Source organism: Petaurus breviceps, unplaced genomic scaffold (genome assembly GCF_028583685.1).
Source record: "Petaurus breviceps papuanus isolate PSGF00001 unplaced genomic scaffold, PetGlider_PUasm1.0 90778, whole genome shotgun sequence".
NCBI lineage: Eukaryota > Metazoa > Chordata > Mammalia > Diprotodontia > Petauridae > Petaurus > Petaurus breviceps.
In genome coordinates, this window is record NW_027187343.1 from 1,807,375 (window position 1) to 1,829,301 (window position 21,927).

At 35.6% G+C, this 21,927-nt stretch overlaps 1 protein-coding gene across 4 annotated transcripts in view; it reads right to left on the reverse strand.

Moving 5' to 3' along the window:
- Positions 1-21,927, reverse strand: part of CDC42BPA (CDC42 binding protein kinase alpha) — a 409,866-nt gene that overhangs the window by 228,446 nt on the left and 159,493 nt on the right. For all 4 annotated transcript variants that reach the window (XM_069069123.1, XM_069069124.1, XM_069069121.1 and 1 more), the window contains exons 4-5: positions 17,005-17,100; positions 10,936-11,084 (exon numbers count right to left, since the gene is read on the reverse strand). In XM_069069123.1, coding sequence (XP_068925224.1) covers positions 10,936-11,084; positions 17,005-17,100 — 245 coding nt within the window. The remainder of the gene's footprint in view (positions 1-10,935; positions 11,085-17,004; positions 17,101-21,927) is intronic.

The window sequence follows — 21,927 nt, forward strand, 5'->3', positions numbered from 1 at the left end:
ATGCCAATCAACTGGCAACCTTTATTCTTGTTCATAATTTGAAGATTTGATACAACTTTAAAACTGAACAAAACAGATGATCCAATGTTCTGTCATTTAATCTAGTATGAAAATGTAATCATAAAGTTTCTAAAGATGAATTTTAACTGATGAAATGTTAATTTCACATGACAAAATTCACAGTTCCTCTTCATTAACCTTTTAACAATTTGTTAGTTCTCCACATGTTGAACAGAAGAGAAACTCCTTCATAACCATTTTTTTAAAATATCAATACTAATCAAACATGATAGATTGTTATCTAAGTAAAGACCTGTGGCAAGACTTAAATGCCTAAAATATGCTAATTCTGAGTCAAAGTAGCTCAAAGAATAAAATAAACATTTTAACTTCAACCAAAAACTTTGCTAGTTTTGATAATAAATTGCAGCAGCTTTTCAAACTTTTTCATGCCTCTTCAAATCTCCCACAGCTGACACCATCCACCTCACCCTTTTAGCCAAGAGTCTTATCTCCTGCTAGTAGACTGAACTGTCTGAATAGGGACCCAGGTAGATGGGTAACTCAGCTTGTCCTCATCCTCTTCCTCTCCTCTTCTCAGAAGGAAGATAAAATTTGATGGCCAGAAGCTTCCCACTTAACGTGGGCTCAATTTACTGGCTAGATTCTTTCCTTCCTTCCTTCCCTCTTTCTTCCTTCCTTCTTTTCCTTCCTTCCTTCCTCCTTTCACAAAACCTTAAACCTAGCTCACTCTGAAGTTCATTTCTTGGACCACAATAGGTCACTGCCCAAGCTCCACTTAATGGTTGTATTTTGGGCCCTCCTAAAGTGAATGTCAATGGTAACTTTCTCTTTGGAACAGCAACCCTGAGGGTCTTCCCCTCCCAGCTAGATTTTTTTTTCTTTTTTTTCTAATCAAAGAGGCCATCTCTTGACTCACTTCTTAAAGAGGCCTATTCACTGAATGGGTGTTATTTCACTCTAAGTAAGTACCAGAAAAGGCCCTAGCCTAAAAGGGCCAAGGTCTCCCATTGCATCCTGAGTCATCTCCAGGTCATCCTGGTGAATATCTGGTCACTGGATCCAGATGGCTCTGGAAGAGAAAGTGAGGCTGGTGAACTTGCACAGCCCTCCCTCACTCAAATCAAAGTCAACTGCAAGTCATGCCACCATTTCTCTGATACCATGGTCCTCTTCAAAAACAAAGGACAAACACAACGTCTCCTATTTTGCTGAAGAAAAAAATAAAATTAATTCCCTGAGAGTTCTCTCTTTTTTCTTTTTCCTTATTTCACATTCATTAAAATATTTTTTGCCAACATGTCCTCCTTCAGTCTTTTATAACATGAAGCAGTTCTTCTTACTAAGGCAAATCTCTCTATGTGAATTAATGATACCATTCCATCCCATCTTCTCCAAAAGACTGTCCTCTCTGTCATCCCTGCTCTGCCACTAATCTTCAACAGTTACTTATCAGGTAGTTGCTTCTCTAATGCCTACAAACATACTCAATTCTCCTTTTAAGGGTAACTTAAAAAACCCTCACTTGATTTGTCAATCCCCAGAAGCTAACATCTCATAGCTCTCCACCTTTTTCTGGATAAATCCTCAAGAAGGTCATATACAATTTATGACTTCACATTTGTTCCTCTCACTCTCTTCTTAACTCTGCAATATGGCATCAAATCTCAATATCCAATCAAAACTACTCTCTCCAAAATTACTAATAATCTCTTTACTGACAAGGCTAATGGCCTTTTCTCAATTCTTTCTGACCTTGCATCACCCTCTTCTTCTTAAAACTCTCTTTTTCTAGTATTTTGAGATACTGCTTTCTCTTGGATTTCCTCCTATCTGTCTGATTCTTTCCATGTCTCCTCTGCTGGACCTTCATCCAGATCATGCTTGCTAACATTGTTACAGTTTCCTCAACTGTAAAATAAGTAAAATAATACCTATAATACTTATTTTACAGAGTTTCTGTGAGGATAAAGTGAAATAACATAGACCAACAGTTTTAAAATCCTTTATTATCATTAAAATTTACTTAACATTCTTTGAGAGAAAAGAATTGGAACATGAATATCAGAAAACGTGTGATCTGTTACGAAGTGAAAGGCTCATTAGCTGCAGCATTAGAAAAAATGAGAATATTAACTATAAAAGTGCTATATTTAGTCAGTCAATAATAATTACTAATGCTTACACAAAAAAATGAGATTGCCTAACAAATAGAGCATTGTAAATCAATGTTAAATTGGCGATGAATAACAATATTGAACATTTTGGGGTTATCTAGAATTACATAAGAATATTTAACTTTAGAAAAATATATTAGTGCTAAAAATATTGTAAAGGATCTCCCTGTCAATAGGAAAAGGCTGAGAAGAATTTCTTTCCACAAAACCTGGCTACTTAAATTTGAAAACATTGAATCATTCTGTAGGTTTAAACTATTGTACATTTGAAAGAAGAATGGATTCAGAGTCAAAGAACAATTCAGATCCCAGTTCTGCAAATTATAGCCTGTGTGAATTTGAGCAGGTATCTTCATCTCTCTACGCCTCAGTTTCTTTATAAAATAAGGTTAGATTAAATGACCTCCAAGGTAAGTTCCCTTCTAGCTTTAAATTTATGATCCAACAAATGGTCCTTATTAATTAATGTAGTCAAGTACTTTAGTAAAGGAGTTACACAGAAAAATGGCAATCTAAGGCAGGAAAAAACAATCTAAATGTTTTCTTCTCTTAAAGAAACGGTTTTTGGTGGGGGGAGAAGGGAGTATATATTAATCAATTACTCAACAAATTTAGTAAGTATAACAGAGATGCCAGGATGCTGAGAATACAAAGACAAAAATCAAACAATATCTCATCTCAAGTAGCTTAAATTTTATTAGAATAGACACATAAATAAATGAATACTATATATAGTATAAACACATGCTATATATACATACATATATGCATGAATACTAGTATTCATAATAGTACAGAACAGTATAGAGCACATTAATGTGCTATACATATATAGGTATATGTATATACACACAGACATACATATACACAAAATAATTTTAGTAAGGGTCACTAACACTGGAGGGAAATCTATTCTTTAATTAAGGTATCTCCCTACCATCAATTTAACACTTTATTTATTACAATACCTATTCAACAGCATTTTATAAAGCACCTAATATGATACAGAATTGAATACCAAGATTATGACCCCTACCCTCAAGAAGTTTACATTCTAGAAGGGGAAATAAGATGTGCACAAATTACTATAATACAAGGTAGATTATAAAAACAAACTCAAGCACAAAAGAAGTTGTTTCTATTCACTAGGAAGAGAGTCTTCTTGCTTCTGGAGGCATAGTGTGCAGCAATATTAATTTTATCCAGAGAAAAGACACCAAAACCAGTAATCAAAATATTTTCCTTTTAATAATACAGAAAATATCTTAAAGGCAAAATTTAGTTCCAAGACAACTCTTCTAAAATGTGTAGATCTTCAATTTTTAAAAAAAAAAGCTTCTAAAATACTTCTGTATTCATGTTATCTAGAAACTAAACTACATGACGATCAAAAACAACATCCCAATCAGATTAAAAGTAATTAGGAGGATTTTGAGACTTTAATTTTACAAATGTTTATGGCTTGTAAACTGGAAGATCTGAATACTGTTTGTCACAGCGTTTGGTAAACATGCTAAGAAATAAGTGGTATTGGGTGGTGGGCGTGGGTGTGTGAATTCCAAATCATAACCCACTTTCCCAAAACCACATATTTTTGACTTGTACTTCTATCAACCTGACTTAGACATACCACAATGATTCTAAGTTGTTTGAAATACTCCACTCCAGAATTTTCCACTTAAGCAAATCAATGATTAGGAATAAAAAGACATATCCTAAAGATGCAAACTGCTATTCAGCAAGTCAAATATGGATATACTGGCAATGAAGCTCAAATTTAAAAAACAAAAGTACATCTATGACAGTATACATTCTAAACCTGTTGATTAGGAAGGAAATTATTTTCAGACTGTCAGAAGCATCTTAATGTTATTAGCTTCTTAATTTCCAATATATATGTAACTGAGAGCTGGTACATTTGCAGAGTGCCACACACAGATGGTGTCTTTCCATGTGGAAAGGGAGCATGATCACAGGACAGTTGTGATGACATATAAGTGCCTTGAAAAAACTAAAAGATGTATAAATATTCTAGAACTGGTTTTGGACTGCTAAGCACATAAGGAATAGGAGGCTCTCTGATTGTAGAGGCATTCAGAAAGGGTTTGTCTGCTTTACATAATTCCTTTTAGCTCATTTGATGACTTTATTTAGAACCTCTATTGAGGGACAATGCTGTAAGTGGAGAAGTAATGGGGTCTTCTCCTCCCTGATGCCCTATGGCCCAGCAAAAGAACCTTAGTCCTTGACCTCTGCATTTTCTTTCTTTTTCTCTTCCTAATGAAATGAATGGATTTACAGTGACCTTCAGAATGTAAAAGCTTGGGAGAGTGTCTAGGCATCACAGTATTCCAAAGTCTGCAGCAGCATATATGCCCCAGAGAGCAAGGAAAAGTCTTCAGAATGATGTTCAAGATCCAGTCAGCAGTAGCTAAGATGAGAAGTCATCCAGAAGTTATGGCACATTTGGACATAAACTTGGTAGGACTGATGCTTTCTAGGAAATTTTCATATGCTAAATTATGAGTCTTCCTGCCAGAGACCTAAGTAGTTTAGGGGAGAGTTTATCCCCCAAGATACTGGGGAGAAAGTTTTTACTTGTTTTTTGTTATATCTTTGAAGTAAATATCCGTTTACAAAAGCTAGACAATGGTAAGGAGTTAAATGCAAATGGGATATTAGCTACTGGTGATTAATAAAGTGGTTACCATCCAGGAGAAGCTAAAGCCACTGTCATTAGCCAGACCACAAAATCCCTCTGGGTATTCAGAAACCCTGAGGGGCAGTGTAGCTGGCCTGGATCTGGAAGACAGGACCAGAGTAATTTACCACATAGAGTTCCAGACACTAACAAGTAATCTTACTTTTCTCCAAGTCTTTCTCATCCTAGTCTTCAGTATCTTTAGCTCAAACAATCTTCCCATTTCAAATGCCCTCTCCTTCTTCCCTACCAATCTAAAAATTCATATATTATTAATCCCTTTAACACTTTTTCCAAAAAGCCTTACCTCTACCTTATTCTGCCTCTTATATATTATATCCCTTTAAAATATACACACATGTGCATGTGGGCAAAATTCGTAAAATTTTTCATTTATCAATAAATCAACAAGCATTTACTAAATACCCACTACATGCCAAGAACTGTGTGCTGGGGATACAAAGACAAAAATGCAACAGCTGCAACCTTCAGGTAGCTTACTAGATATTTTAATGATTCTATTATGCCAATATACAGATAATTTAGACATAGTCTTTTACATCTCTGTCATGAGGTAGACAGTATCTTTCACCCTTATTCTTCCAAAACTGTAGCTAGACATAATGCTGATCAGAATTCTAAGTCTTTCACAGCTGTCTTTACAAAATTGTTTCTTTGTACAAATTGTTCTGGTTCTGTTCACAAGCAAGTCAGCAAAGTCAGCTCACGATTATAGCTAATGCACAGAAGGATGCTGAAAAATCAGGTTGATCTGAGTAAGTAGAAGAACAGCAGCCTCTCTCCTTTTTGTAGAAGCTTACTCTCTTTAACATTCACTGATTTAACCATAGCAGCCCTAGCTGTCATTACAAAAAGTATTAGGTGAACCTAAAAAAAGCCAGGGAGGTAAGTCAGTAGATTGGTGGACAAGGGCACAGTCATTTCTGTTGTGAGGAAGGGATGATCCATAACTGGCAAGAAACAGAGAAGGACAACACGAGCTAAGAAATAGATCCATCAGGCAGTAAATAAGCATTATTATGCTTAATAATGTGTCAAGAATTGTGTTAAGCACTGAGGATACAACGCCAGGCCCAAACATTCCACAGTCCCTGCTCTCAAAGAACTTGCTGTCCAATGAGGGAGACAATATGACAACAATGGACACACAAGATATACATGGAAGAAAATGGGAATACACACAAGATAAAGGACTAAAAAAGGCTTCTTGCAGAAAATAGTATTTTAGTTGAGACCTGAAGAAAGGCAGGAGACAGTTATGAGGTTGGAGAGATTCTGGCATGGAGAATAGCTAGTGAAAACCTTCATGGGGTGGCTAGGTGGTACAGTAAGTAAAGCACCAGCCCCGGAGTCAAGAGGACCTGAGTTCGGATCCGGCCTTAGACAGTAAACACACACACACACACACACACACAAAAAAAAAAACTAGCCGTGTAACCTTAGGCAAGTTACTTAACCCCAATTGCCCTCCAAAAGGCAAAAAAAAAAAAAAAAAAGACCACCTCCAGCGTCGGGAGACTGAATTTGTATGGGAAGAACAAGAAGGAGGTCAGTGTCACTGAATCATAGAGTATATGAAAGAAAGTAAAGTATAAGATTAAAAATGTAGAAAAGAGAGGTGACAAAATACTTTCAAAGCAAAATAAAAGATTCTATAGCTTATTCTGGAGGCAAATGAGAAGCCAATAGTGTAGACTGAATAGGTCTGATCTGATCAGATCTGCACTTTAGAAAAATCAATTTCTGGATAACAGACTTGAGAAGAAGAGAGTTGAGGCAGGAAGATAACAACTAGAATTCTCTTGCAATAGTTCAAGAGTGAGGTGATAAGGGCCTATATCAAAGCAGTGGCAGTGTCAGAGAAAAGAAGGGGAAATATTAAAGCATAAGGAACACAATAATATCAAAAGATGACAATGCTAGCGTTACAGTGTCAGAAGCAAAAGTTATCACTTTAAGACACATGTGTTTATCATGTATGGATTACCCACAAAATTCATATAAAGATCCACTCTTCACACTGAGAATGCATGTATTTGTGGAAAAGTCAACGTAATGATTGATTATGGGGATAATGGTATATTTTTAGGTTATACACAGTGGTATTTAATTAAAATCTAGCTAGCTAGCTATCTAACTGGTAAAAAGCAAAATACTGGTAGGGGCCTTGTTAATTAATAGTTTGGAGAGAATGCTGACACAAAAAATAACAAGAACCTGGCATAACTAACTGCAGGGGGGAGATGAGTTTGAGATAGAGTATCAAATATATACAAGTATGACTTCTGTTTTCTGGCCTTGGTAATAATAAGAAAAAATATAGTTGAATTCTTCTAGCAGTGTGTCAAACAGGTTGTTAGAAATTATAGTGTAAGGTAACGAAAGAACTTCATTTGGGATATGGTAATTTTCTATTAGTAAGGCTATACTGAAAGCATCCATTCTCTCCCATTGGAAGGTTGTCTTTAAACAGAAGATAGAAACAGAGATGAGACTTGAACCCAGGTCTTCTTGACTCAGAGGCCAACTATCCACTATACCTTGCATTCTGAGTTTTGTTTATGTATACAGGAAGAAAAAAAAAAGTACCAGGAGATGAGAAGATGGCGGGGTAGATACATGAACTCCAAGCGGCTCCAGCTTCCACCTTCCCCAATCCATGTAAAAAGGGGACTCCGAAAAAATTTTGGAGCTGCAAAACCCACAAAATGACACAGAGAAGCTAACCTTCCGCTAAGGAGAGCCCAGCAGGCCAGCAGGAAGTGGCCAGCGCAGCCAAGCCCAGGACCACCTTGAGGTAGAGGTTTTAGCCCCAGGGATGGTCTGACCAGCCACCTGCAGGAGGGACTCCAGATCACCAGCAGCTGTGGCCCTTTCCAGAATTATCAAAACACAGATGTGAAGGACAATGTGAGAGGTCAGTGCAGTTTGGACTTTGGGACCCAGTAAGAGGGAATACCTCAGCTTTTGCCCCCAGGGCGAGAAGCCGCTGAGATGCCAGCACAGCCAGCCAGTGCCACATGGCAGCTTCAGCTCCTGGCTTGCAGAGCGTAGAGGGACCAAGCACCAGTCTGAAGGGTAATCACTCTTGCTTTAACCTGCTTGGATCTGGATTGCAGTCTAGGGTAGAGGTCCTGGGGTGTGTGCCCAGCTTGCCAGAGCATGTGGAGGCCTCAGAGAGGGCACCCATCTAATACCTCCAGCAGCTGAGAAAACCCCAGCGTTTGGGACGAAAGCTCCCCTGTCTGGTGGCAGTCCTACTGTGGCAAAAAGTCCAAGGGTCAAGTGACTGAGGGGCGACATGACCAGGCAAAGGAAAAAAAGCAGACACAAGATTCCAACATTACAACATTATTTTGGGGACAAAAAGGAGCAAAGCATGGAACAGGAGGAAGACAAATGAAGTCAGAACTCCTGCACCAAAAGCTTCAAAGGAAAATACGAGTTGGTTACAGGCCATAGAGGACTTTAAGAAGCAGAAAAGAGAAGCGGAGGAAAAATTGGGAAGCGAAATGAGAATGATGCAAGGAAATTACAAAATGAGAGTCAACAGCCTGACTGAGGAAAATCACACCTTAAAAAACAGACTAACTCAAATGGCAAAAGAGACTCAAAAGAGGCAATGAGAAGAATGCCTTAAAAAGCCGAATTTGCCAAATGGAAAGAAAATCTCCAAAGCTCACTGAAGAGATTCATTCCTAAGAATTAGGTTGGAGCAAATGGAAGCTAATGACTTCATGAGAAATCAAGATGCTGTTAAACAGATCCAAACAAATGAAAGAATAGAAGAAATATCTCATGGGAAAAACCACTGATCTGGAAAATAGATCCAGGAGAGAGAATTTAAAAATTATTGGACTACCTGAAAGCCATGATCAAAGTAAGAACTTAGAAATAATCCTCCAATAAATTCTCAAAGAAAACTGCCCTGATGTTTTAGAACCAGAGGGCAAAATAGAGGTTGAAAGAATCCACCGATCACCTCCTGAAAAAGATCCCAAAAAGAAAACTCCTAGGAATATTATAGCCAGGTTCCGGAATTCCCAAATTAAGGAAAGAATATTACAAGCAGCCAGGAAGAAACAATTTGAATATTGGGGAAACACAATCAGGATAACCCAGGATCTGGCAGCTTCTACACTGAGGGATCGAAGGGTTTGGAATATGATATTCTGGAGGGCAAAGGAGCTGGGATTAAAACCTAGAATCACCTACCCAGCAAAACTGAGTATCATGTTTCAAGGGAAATTATGGTCATTCAGTGGAATAGAGGACTTTCAAGCATTCTTGATGAAGAAACCAGAGTTGAATAGAAAATTTGACATTCAGATACATGAAGCAAGAGAAGCATGAGAAGGTAAACAGGGAAAAGAAATCATAAGGAACTTATGAAAGTTGAACTATTAACATTCCTACATGGAAAAACAATAATTGTAACTTATGAAACTTTTCTCAGTATGAAAACAGCTGAAGGGAATAGAAATGTGTCTATATATGTGGGTATATGGACCTATGAATATATATGTGAATGTATGTATATATGTTTACAGGTGTATATAGATAGAGGGCACAAGACCAATTTAACAGAAAGGGATGATACTTAAAAGGTGAAATTAAGAGGTGAGAGAGGAATATAATGAGAGGAGATGGGGAGAGACAGAATGGGGTAAACTATCTCATATAGAAGAGGCAAGGGAAAATGGTTATAATGGAGGGGAAGAATAGGAAGACAAAAGGGAATGGGTCAACCTTATTCCCACTGAATTTGGTTTGGGGAGGTAATGAAATACACACTAAAAAAGGTATCTCACCCTACAGGAGAGTAGAGGGGAAAGGTTGAGGAGGGAAGGCCCGCTGCGGGGGAGGGAAACTGGAAGCATCCACTTTTGAAAAGGGACAGGATCAAAGTAGAGAATAGAACAAGTGGGAGGTGGGATAGGAGGAAGGGAAATATAGTCAGTCTTTTACAATATATCTACTATGTTATTGTTTTGCATTAGCCACACATGTACAACCTATACTGAACTGCTTATCTTCCCAGTAAGGGTGGGTGACAAGAGAGGAAGGGAATGAATCTGGAATTCAGTTTTAAAATCAAATGTTTAAATATTAAAAAAAAAAAAGTACCAATTGCTTCCTCTATGACTAAGAACCTGAGCATTTACCAGTGTCATGGAAACTGTAGGCAGTGTCTTTGCTTAAGAAAGAAGAAACACGCTTGAAATAATTTTATCATTTCTATGAAAGCCTCCTGTTCAAGTATTTTGCCAATGTTTTACTTCAAAAACATTCTATATCTGATCAAAAGCTCATGAATTCTATAAACATAGCCACAGATTAATTTTAAGCATCTGTCCCAATACTGATTCAACAATTGTTTTTTGAAAACATTTTCAATGTTATATATTTCTAATTGTTTGACTGAAATATTTTTAAGGTGCAAATTTCATAAACCAGTAATTTAATGTATTCAAGAAATGGATAGTGCCCATTATATAGAATAACACCATTTAAGAGTTACCAATCTTAAACATAACTTTTTCAGATATGTTTTTCCTATAAAAATATTGATTGAGGGGTGGCTAGGTGGTATAGTGAATCGAGCACCAGGCCCTGGAGTCAGGAGGACCCGAGTTCAAATCTGGCCTCAGATACTTAACACTTACTAGTCACGTGATTTTGGACAAGTCACTTAACCCCAATTGCCCTACCTCCCCCAGCCAGAAAAAAAAAAAAAGGCAAAAAAAATATTGATTGAAATAGTTCGTTAGGAAGTCTTGAGTCTAAAATTTACACATAGTAGTCAAATTAAGCTTAAGCTACCTAAATCTAAAAAATCTATTTCTGCTTAGAATATATGATCCTAGCCTACAGACTTGGGAGTTTGTTGAGAACTAATCTCTATTTCCACAAGGAAGATGAAGAATGATCTTTGGCCCTGACACATGCGTATTATACAGGTATAATGTATCATCTTATGGAGATTTCCTGATCTTTAGGGCTATTTTTCCTTACCTGTGCACATAATGTAGTTGATGCACTGAATCAATGGCTATAACCATCTCAGCCAAGTAAAATCGAGCCATATCCTCAGGCAGTCTATCTTCAAACTTGCTGAGCAGAGTAAGCAAATCCCCACCAACATAGTAATCCATAACCAGGTACTGTGAAGGCAAGTGTAACACATATTCAGAAAGAAAAATTGAATACATTCCCAAGGTCAAATGTCAAAGGAATTCTTATGAATACATTTCTTAAAAAAAGAACTTGAAGAAAGACCTACAAGTGTCACTGAACCTTTCTGAATATGAACATCCTTAATATTAAAAACTGCCATTACAAATCCTCCACATGCAAGTATATAATATATTCATATCTACTGAGTAAGAAAATACTTAGGACACTACTTCAGTGGGCCTGTAATATTACTGATACAAAGTAATATACATAAGCACATGTCACAAACCAACTTTGATTTCTTTTTTTTTAGGTTTTTTTATTCCTTTTAAATTTACTTTTAGTTTACAACATTCAGTTCCACAAGTTTCTGAGTTCCAAATTTTCTTCCCTTCCTTTTCCTCCCCACTCCATCCCCAAGATGGTGTGTAATACAATACAGGTTCTATATATACCTTCACATTAAGCATTAGTCAAGTTGTAAAGAAGAACTATAACCAATGAAATGAACGAGAAAGATAAAACAAAACAAAAAAGAGAGAAAGCAAGTAGTTTGCTTCAGTCTACATTCAGATCCCATAATTCTTTTTCTGGATGTGGACAGCCTTTTCCATCATGAGTCTTTTGGTATTGTCTTATAACGTTACCTGACTGCAAAGAGCCAAGTCTATCAAAGTCAGTCATCACAGATATGATGCGTCTGTAATTGTGTACAATGTTGTCCTGCTTCTGCTCTTCTCACTCAGCATCAGTTTATATAAGTCTCTCCAGGTTATTACGAAGTCTGTCTGCTCCTCATTTCTTATAGCACAATAGTATTCCATTATTTTCATGTATCACAACTTGTTAAGTCATTCCCCAATTGATAGGCATCCCTTTGATTTCCAATTCTTTGCCACCACAAAAAGAGCTGCTATAAGTATTTTTGTAGATATGGGTCCTTTTCTCACTTGTTTGATCTCTTTGGGATACAGCCCTAGAAGGGTAAGCATATTTTTACAGACCTTTGGGCATAGTTCTGAATTGCTCTCCAGAATGGTTGGATCAGATCACAACTCCACCAACAATGAATTAGTGTTCCAATTTTCCCATATCTTCTCCAGCATTTATAATTTTCCTGTTCTGTCATGCTAGCCAATCTGACAGTTAAAATGTGGTACCTAAGAGTTGTTTTAATTTGCATTTCTCTAATCAAAAGTTATTTAGAGCATTCTTCCATATGATTATGGATATTTTCAATTTCTTCCTCTGAAAACTGCTTGGTTATATCCTTTGACCATTTATCAACTAGGGAATGACTTGTATTCTTATAAATTTGACTCAGTTCTCTGTATATTTTAGAAATGAAGTCTTTACCAGAGACAATGGTTGCAAAAATTCTTTCCCAATTTTCTGCTTCCCTTCTAATCTTCATTGCATTGGCTTTGTTTGTACAAAAATTTTTCAATCATTTTTTATTTTCAGTTTTATATTATTTTTATATATTATATTAATTTTCAATTAATCATAATTATCCATTTTGTATTTTGTAATGCTCTCTATCTCTTGTTTGGTCATAAATTCTTCTCTTCTCCATAAATCTGACAGATAACTATTTCTTGCTCTCCCAGAATGCTTATAGTATCAGTCTTTATTTCTAAATCATAAACCCATTTTGACTTTATTTTAATATATGGTGTAAGATATTGATCATGCCTAGTTTCTGCCATAATATTTTCCAGTTTTCCCAGCAGTTTTTGTCAAATAGTAAGTTCTTATTCCAGAAGTTGGGGTCTTTGGGTTTATCAAACATTAAATTACTATCATTATTGACTACTGAGTCTTGCATACCTAACCTACTCCCTGATCCACCACTCTATTTTTAGCCAGCATCTAGTTAATTTTGATGACTGCTGCTTTATAATACAGTTTAAAATCTGGCATGACTAGGCCACCTTCCCTAGCATTTATTTTCATTAATTCCTTTGATATTCTGGACCTTTTGTTCTTCCTGATGAATTCTGTTATTATTTTTTTTAGCTCTATAAAATAAGTTTTTAGTAGTCTGATTGGTATGGCACTAAATAGGCCTAACCATGAGCAACTGATGTTTTTCCAGTTATTTAGATCTCACTTTATCTGTGTGAAAAGTGTTTTGTAATTGTGTTCATACAGATCCTGGGTTTGTTTTGGCAGGTAGACTCCCAAATATTTTATAATGTCTAGAGTAACTTTAAATGGAATTTCTCTATTTCTTGCTGTTGGACTTCATTTGAAATATACAGGAATGCCGAGGATTTATGTGGGTTTATTTTATATCCTGCAACTTTGCTAAAGTTATTTATTTCAAGTAGTTTTTTACTTGATTCTCTAGAATTCTCTAAGTATATCATCATATCATCTGCAAAGAGTGATAACTTAAGTCTCTTCTTTGCCTATTCTAATTCCTTCAATTTTTTTCTTCTCTTATTGCTAAAGCTAACATTTCTACTACCACATTGAATAACAGGGGTGATAGTGGCCATCTATTATTTAGTCTTCTGTTCATTTCAGTAATTTATATTTTGAAGGGATTCCTCTATTATTTTTGTGATCCCAGTTTTGTTAGTTTATAACTGCAAAGCAAGTTCTTATAAGTCTATTTGTTTCTGTTCCTTTTGCTGTGATTTCACATTATCTGGTTTTTTTTTTGGGGGGGGGTTGTTCATTTGATTTTCTGCTCCCATATTCATAATCAGATTGGCAAAGGTTTATTAATTTTGCTAGTCTTTTCAAAGAATCAGCTTTTAGTTTTATTTATGATTTATACAGATTTGTTGGCTTCCGGTTTATCTATTCCTCTTCTATTTTTGATATCATTACTATCTAATTTTGTGCTTATTTGGGGTTTGCTTATTAACTAGCTTTGAATTTTTTTAATGAATACTAATTTAATTAATCCTCTTCTAATTTTTTAAATAAAATATTTTTCAAGCAGTAAAGATCCAAATTCTTGCCCTTTTAATGACACCCCTCCACCACTGAGGACAAAAGGAAAGCAAGAACCCTCTTGCAGACATGTCTTCGTGTGTGATCAAGGAAAACAAATTTCTCCGAAGTTATACAGACACACACACACACGCGTCCCATTCTACACAGTGAGTCTTTCCTCTGTTAGGGGGTGCACAGCGTGTTTCCTTAGGAGTCCTCTGGGATCATGGTGGTAATGACCTCATGAGAAGTGAGAGGTGAAGAACTGTCATCACTATACGTACACAGTTGTTCGAAGTGTGTTTTAACAATATAGTTGTCACTAGAAAAAATATTCTCCAAGTTCTGTTCAACTCCCTTTTATCAGTTTATACACTCTTCCCTGGTTTCTCTGAAGCCATATGCTTCATCACTGACTGCAGCATAACTGTATTACATCACATTCATTTATATTCATAACTTGTTTCGCTTTTCTCCAACTGATGGATCCTTTCTCAGGTTTTCATACTTGCCACCTCTAAAAGAGTTTTTTTGCTTGTTTGTTTATTTGTTTTTAAAGCAACTGGGGTTAAGTAACTTGCTCAAGGTTACACAGCCAGTTATTTTGTGTGGGTGCCAAGTATCTGAGGCCGGAACCAATCCTGGGTCTCCTGACGCCAGGGCCGGCGCTCTTACTTACTGCACCACCTGGGCGCCCCTAAAAGAGTTTTTCTACATCTATAATGAGAGTCTGGTTTTGCTCAAAATAACTTCCTCCCTTAATATATGCCCTTCTTCTAATGTCTCTTTCTCTCTTCTTCCTTTCTCTAGCTTTTTTATGGTCGAATTTCCTTGTTCATTCTTTCACTTTACTTCCTGACTTAGGACCTGTTGTTAGGGCTGGGCTCTGCACATTACTGAGGGAAGGTTTGGAGAGGTCCAGTTGCCAGAGACAGAGAAAGACAGACCGGGGAGAGAGAGGGAGCCACGAGAGACAGCGAAAGACAGAGATCTAGAGAAAGACAGAAAGAGAGGCCAGACACTGACTTTTAGTTCCTTAAGTAGTGTGCCCAATTTTTTCTTCTGTTTATCTTTCTGTTAGATTTGTCTGAAGCTAAGGAAAAGATAATAAACTGTTCTTGCATTACTGTATTAGTATGTCTTCTTGAACTTCAGTTAATATTCCTTTATGTATTTAGATACTAAGGTGTTTGAACAATTTAAGTGTAATATTGATAGTGGTCTGTTTTCTATGGCTCCTTTCAACATAATGCAGTTTCCTAGTTTAGCTATTTTTATGTGGAGTTTTGTTTTTGCCATATCTGATAGCATAACTGTAACTCATGTGTTTTGGGCTCATCTGAAGTATAGTAAATTTTGTTCTAGCTCTTCATTTTTACTCTACTTTTTTGTGAGTTGTGTTTCTTGTAAGCAAAAGATTATAGGACTAGTTTTTTTCTTATGAACTATCACTTTTTTCACTTTATAGGATTATTTAGTTCATTCACATTTAAAATTATAAAACTAAGACAATTATCTTCCAGTTACTTCTCTAATAGTTTTTTTCCTTGAAATTAAGCATTTTTTGTTCTTTTTCCTTTGTAGAGACAATATACTTTGCCATTTCAGTTATTTGTACACAATTTACTTTAATGAAGTCCTATCCAATTCTTACTTGTTTCACTTACTAGTTTTTTTTCTCATTTTGTGCATCATTTTGTAAAAAAAAAAAAAAGATTTCTTTTCCTCACTCTATGGGAGAATAAGTGAGAAGTCAAAAAACATGATTAAAACAATGGGAAAGAAAGGAAGAAATCCTGTTTTACTGTTGAGAGTGGGTCCCACTAAAGAATACTCTCATGGGAGAGAAAGATATTCTATACAGTAGACAGAGACCTTACAATAAGTATATTCTGCAGGAATTTGGTGACTAGAGAAACCACTAATCCAACCCCAGAAGGGGAATTAAGAGTTCTTGAATACAACTGGAAAATAGAGATATGGGAGGTCACGGACCCAGAAAGGAGTTTTCATGGGAAATGGGGACGAAAGGGAGGTTAGGGAAACAGAGATGATGAGGATGGCAAAGAGTTGCTAAAAATCATACAATCCAAGATGAAGGAAAATTCCTACCATGATGTAAAATTTCTATCTTTTGAAGAAACAGGCATTGCTAATAGTGAGGAACAACAGGAAAAGGGAGCTGAGAGCATCATCTTCAAAAAAATAATAAAGAAATTATTTAGAAGAGAGAACTTAAAATGGGTACCTTAGACACTCTAAGTCCATGAGAAATACAGAAACTAAAGAGAGAATGTATAAATCAAAGAGTAGACAGAAGAGTCTATCTAAAAGAGAAAAATATAAGATAGGAAATAAAAGAATGAAGTAAAAAAAAATCCTTCTTAGGAAAAAGGTACATAAAATGAAATACTTTAAAACAAAACATACAAAAAAAGGTAAAGAGAAGGAAATTTGTCTACTTAACTGAGAAAAAAAGGAGGGAAAGAACTAGAAAACTAGAAAAAAAGAAATTAATAAGTGAAGCAAAACTCCAAAATCAGAGAACACAGTGACTAAGTATGAAGCTGTTACTGTGTACAATGTTCTCCTGCTGAGGGTGAAAGGAGAGTCAATGGGACTAGAGTTGCCTTCAAGTGAATTTAACTAAAATACCTCAAGAGGCAAAAGTGCTGTTTCGACAAAAGAAGAGCAAGAAAAAATTAGTCCTAATTTTGGTATTTCAACCAATTAACTGAACTTGGACCCAAAGCATTATCACAGAGAGATTAAGTGAAGATCACACAGGTAGCAAATGGTAGACATGGGATCTGAATAAACATTTTCCAATCTCAAAGGCCAGTATTTTTATTACCATACCACAGTAACTTAAATAGATAAGCCTAATCCTACCTAAAAAACAACTGATTAAGCAAGGATGAATATTGCTAATATTATATACATTAGTAAGATACTTACTAAGTAATTGTCATCCTGGAAGGCATAGTGCAAAGTAGTAATCCACTTGTTGTCTCCATTCACTAGTACATCCCTCTCTTCTCGAAAACATGCTGTCTAAAAAGAAAAAATAAAATTTTAGTAATTGTCATATACTAAAAAAATGAATCTTACGGACACAATTGTTCGTTAAAAAAATAGGATTATGGTTATGTTCTATTAGTTTTTGGTTTGGTTTTTTTTTTTTTTTTTTGCTTTTTGGAGGGCAATTGGGATTAAGTGACTTGCCCAAGGTCACACGGCTAGTTTGTGTGTTAAGTATCTGAAGCTGGATTTGAACTCAGGTCCTCCTGACTCCTGGGCCAATGCTCTATTCACTACGCCACCTAGCCACCCCTTGTTCTATTAGTTTTTAAAGTCTACTCAAATGTGACATTTACTCCACGGGACTACAAAACTCAGAATATATTTATGTATGTATTTTTAATTTTCACATTAGACATGTTATATATAAGAATTATAACAAATGGGAAAAACTACGAGAAAGGAAAAAAAAGAAAAAGGTAATAGTCTACTTCACTCTGCATTCAAACTCTATAGTTCTGTGGACAGCATTTTTCCATCATGAGTCCTTTGGGATTTTTTAGGTCCTTGCATTGCTGAGAAGGGCTAAGTCTATCAAAATCAGTCATCATACACTGTGGCTGTTACTGTGTATAATGTTCTCCTGATTCTGCTCACTTCACTCAGCATCAATTCATATAAGCCTTTCCAGGTTTTTCTGAAGTCTGACTGCTCATCATTTCTTATAGCACAAAAATATTCCATTAAATTCATATACCACAACTTGTTCAGACATTCCCCAATTAATGGGCATCGATTTCCAGTTTATTGGCCACCACAAAAAAAAAAAGCTGCTATAAATATTTTTGTACATGTGGGTCCTTTTCCCATTTTTATGATCTCTTTGGGATATAGCCCTACAAGTGGTATTGCTGGGTCAAGTGGTATGTACATTTTTATAACCCTTTAAGCATAGTTCCAAATTGTTCTTCATGATGGTTGGATCAGTTCACAGCTCCACCAACAATGAATCAGAGTTCCAACTTTCCCACATCTTCTCCAACACTTATCATTTTCCTGTTTTGTCATATTAGTCAATATGATAGGTGAGGCAGTACCTCAGAGTTGCTTTGATTTGCATCTCTCTAATCAATAGTGATTTAGAGCATTTTTTTCCATATGACTATAGATAGCTTTAATTTCTTCCTCTGAAAACTGCCTGTTCATATCCTTTGACCATTTATCAATTGGGGAATGGCTTGTATTCTTGTAAATTTGACTCAGCTCTCTCTATATATTTTAGAAATGAAAAAAAGTAGAAATGAGGCCTTTATCAGAGACACTAGTTGTAAAAATTCTTTCCCAGTTTTCTCCTTCCTTCCTAATCTTGGTTGCATTGGCTTTGTTTGTGTAAAAAATTTTCAATTTAATATAATCAAAATTATCCATTTTGCGTTTCATAATGTTCTCTATTTCTTGTTTGGTCCCAAATTCCTCCATACTCCATAAATCTGACAGATAAACTATTCCTTGTTCCCCTAATCTTTTATATCAGCCTTTATATATAAATCGTGTATCCATTTCGACTTTATTTTGGTATACAGTGTCAGACGTTGATCTATGCCCAGTTTCTGACATACTATTTTCCAGTTTTCCCAGCAGCTTTTGTCAAATAGTGAGTTCTCATCCCAGAAGCTGGGGTCTTTGGGTTTATCATACAGTAGAGAGAATAGTATTTTTTCTGTTTATAATAGCTTAGACAACAGCGGAACAAACAAAACACTGCTAAATGTAAACCTGTTCTGCACATGGTAATATCTTAGTGCAGTATAAGTAATCATTGCTGTACCATCACCACCCAAAATTTGATCCAACCTTCCTTTTATGCTCATGTCCTCCCATAAGTATTCCTAAAAAAAAAAATCTATCCAATATTTCAGAATCCTTCCTTTAGGACTTTTAAAATTCCATCCCAGGTTTTTATTAAATTATCAGCTCCTTTCCTTAATATACATTTTCTTGATATTCTACAGATAACTCGTTTGATATGTCATCACTGATAATAAACAGCAGCTTATTTACACCTACTTTGTGTCTCTCCATTGCTTTTTAGGTCAACCATAGCAGAGATCCTGGCAATCCGAGAATTTCAACCATAACTGAAAGAATACTAGTATGGAAAATATCGGGCTCCCATCTCTAGAAACAGCTCATATCAGTGAAAACACTGCACAACTTTACTTCATGTACTCATTTCATGTCATATTCATCTAAGGTATCAGTCTAAGACATGTATATTCAGGGTTAAATACTAATCCAATTGCAAAGTCTAAGCAAAAGGTCATCGACTAGATTTGTTTTTTGCCTTATGCATTATAAGTTGATCACTTTTGAGTGACCAAGGGCCACAGTAAGGGAGTCCTTTAGTATCAACAGTTACATCTAGAGGACCTTATCATCTAAAGGGAAATTTTCCATTTGAACTGCAACAAGGGTAGTCTTTGTTACAGTAATGAAATTGAAAGTTACATATTTAAATATTAACCAATATTAAATATTAAAAATATTGCTTAAAATTGTGAATGCTCCCAAATTTATAATTAGATAATTGTTTTACACAGTTATCTCTATAGTCTAGACATGACATTTGGCTTCTTTCTTATCTCAATGGTTTTCTTAACTATCTTTAACTTCTTTCAAATCCAAATATCTGTTCTCCATTCTCACTACATTTCACTTTGCTCCATCTTCAGTCTTACTCACTTATTTTACCTAGTTCTAACAAATAAAGTACATGTCTTTCTCTACAGCCCTGTTCATAATTCACAGTGATAGAGAGAAAAACTGGACCTGGAACTGCTATAGACAACTTTCCAAAGGTAATGTAAACTCCCTCTATACAGTACCTTCTCTGCAACTAATCATCTTAGAAAGTTATCCAGGGCACTAAAATGTTAAATAACTTGTCCAGGGTCATAGATGCAGGATCTAAACCCAAATCTTGCTCAATATGAAGGAAGATCTTTGTGCTCTATGTTATGCTATCTCTCAAAACTCATAACCTATCTAAACTCTTCTTGGTTTACTGTTCTAATAATTTTAATTGTACCTTTTTTCCTCTCTATGACATTATATTCTACTCCAGTCTTAATAACTCACTGACAAAATTAGAAATTTTTTTGTTCTTTATAAGCTTTAACATTAACCAAACATACTTGTATAAATGTATCATGGAAATACTTAATACTGTGAACAAATGGCTCAGCAGAAGCTGGTATTGTAGGAAGATGTTACATTCTCCTCCCCCTTCTCTATAACCCACATACTCAGATCCTAGAGAGTGGCCTGAAGACACAGAAAGAGCAAGCCCAAGGAAGCCCTTTCCTTACCCCCTATAGCCAAAGTTCCATTAAGCATTGTGTGTCCCCTTCCCCAACTACATAATGGCATTCTTGTTATCCACAGTACTTATAAATCAGAGATCCTACACACATCAAAAGTATGGCCATTAACAACACCTGAATGACAGTATGGACTCAGGAATGCTTCAAGTAAGACACTGAACTGAAAAATCCCTTATAATATGCTCTGTAAGGTCCACCAGGTAAAGCCATCTTGCTTGCTGATCTACCCTCCAGATCTGCTGTTATACTCTAAGGTTCCTAGGACTTGTCATCCAACCTGCCACAGAACCCTAAGTTTGCAGGCCCTGCACCCAAACTTTGCCATATGTATTGTCTCCTCTTAATTAGAACATAAACTTCTTGAGGAAAAAAACCATCTTTTCTATTTATGTCTAATGTTTAGAACACTGTTTGGCAGATAAGTAAGGACTTAAATGGGTTTTTATTCCTTCATTGATACTTTTCAAATAGATTTTTAAAATTTAAAAATGTTTAACACACAGCATAAAACAAGCACTCAAATAGCTTCTAAATTTCTTAAATACTTTTCTCCTACTTTGTAGTAGAAGTTAAGCAGTATAATTCATCAATAGCTATACATTAAGAGAAAAATCAAACTTTTTTCCTATTAAAATCTCTTCCCTAAAAAAATCTAGTAGCCAAAAAATAAGTTCCAATTCCCATATGGTTATTACTATTTGCAGGGAATTACTGTTTTTTTAAGGAAGAGGAGTACAACTTGAGAATATTACTAGATGTATATGAATTGATGCAAAGTAAACAGAACAATGAAAACAATGTATATAATCACTACAACAATATGAATGGGAAAGAACACGAATAGCAAGAAAAAAATGGGACTGAATAGTATGTAATTAAAACAACAAAACTAGTCCCAAAGAAAAGATGAAAATATTAATTTCTTGCTCTTCAATGGAGGTATATGGGACTACTGGTGTAGAACACTGCACATTCTACTGTTTGTTGAAATGTTAGTTTTGCTGAACTGCTTTTAAAAAAAATTTAATGGGATACTTTTTAGAATGGAAGGTGGGTAGAGATGAATATATTTGGATATGAGATGATATAAATACAAAAGCTGTCAAAAAAAAGTTCAAATAAAATGCATATCATACTGAAATTTTAGAAAAGGAACTGTATCACAAAAATAAACAATAATTTTGTCCAAACCTCACCAAGAAGGGGGGTGACAAAGCATGAGAACCACTGGTCTTAAATATCAATGTAAAAATTATAGCTTAAGGATGATCCAAGTTGATAGAGTCATAATAGAACTCTATAAATGGCAGCTAAGAGGGAGGGAAAGAGTATGTTAAAGTTTAAAGAATAATAATGTAGTTGAAATTAACTGTGTGACCTTCTACAAATGAAAGAAAGTACCACCATCCTTTTGGTGCTTCAGGTTCATAATCTTGACTTTATCCTTGACTACTCACTTTATTTGACCCTAAATATC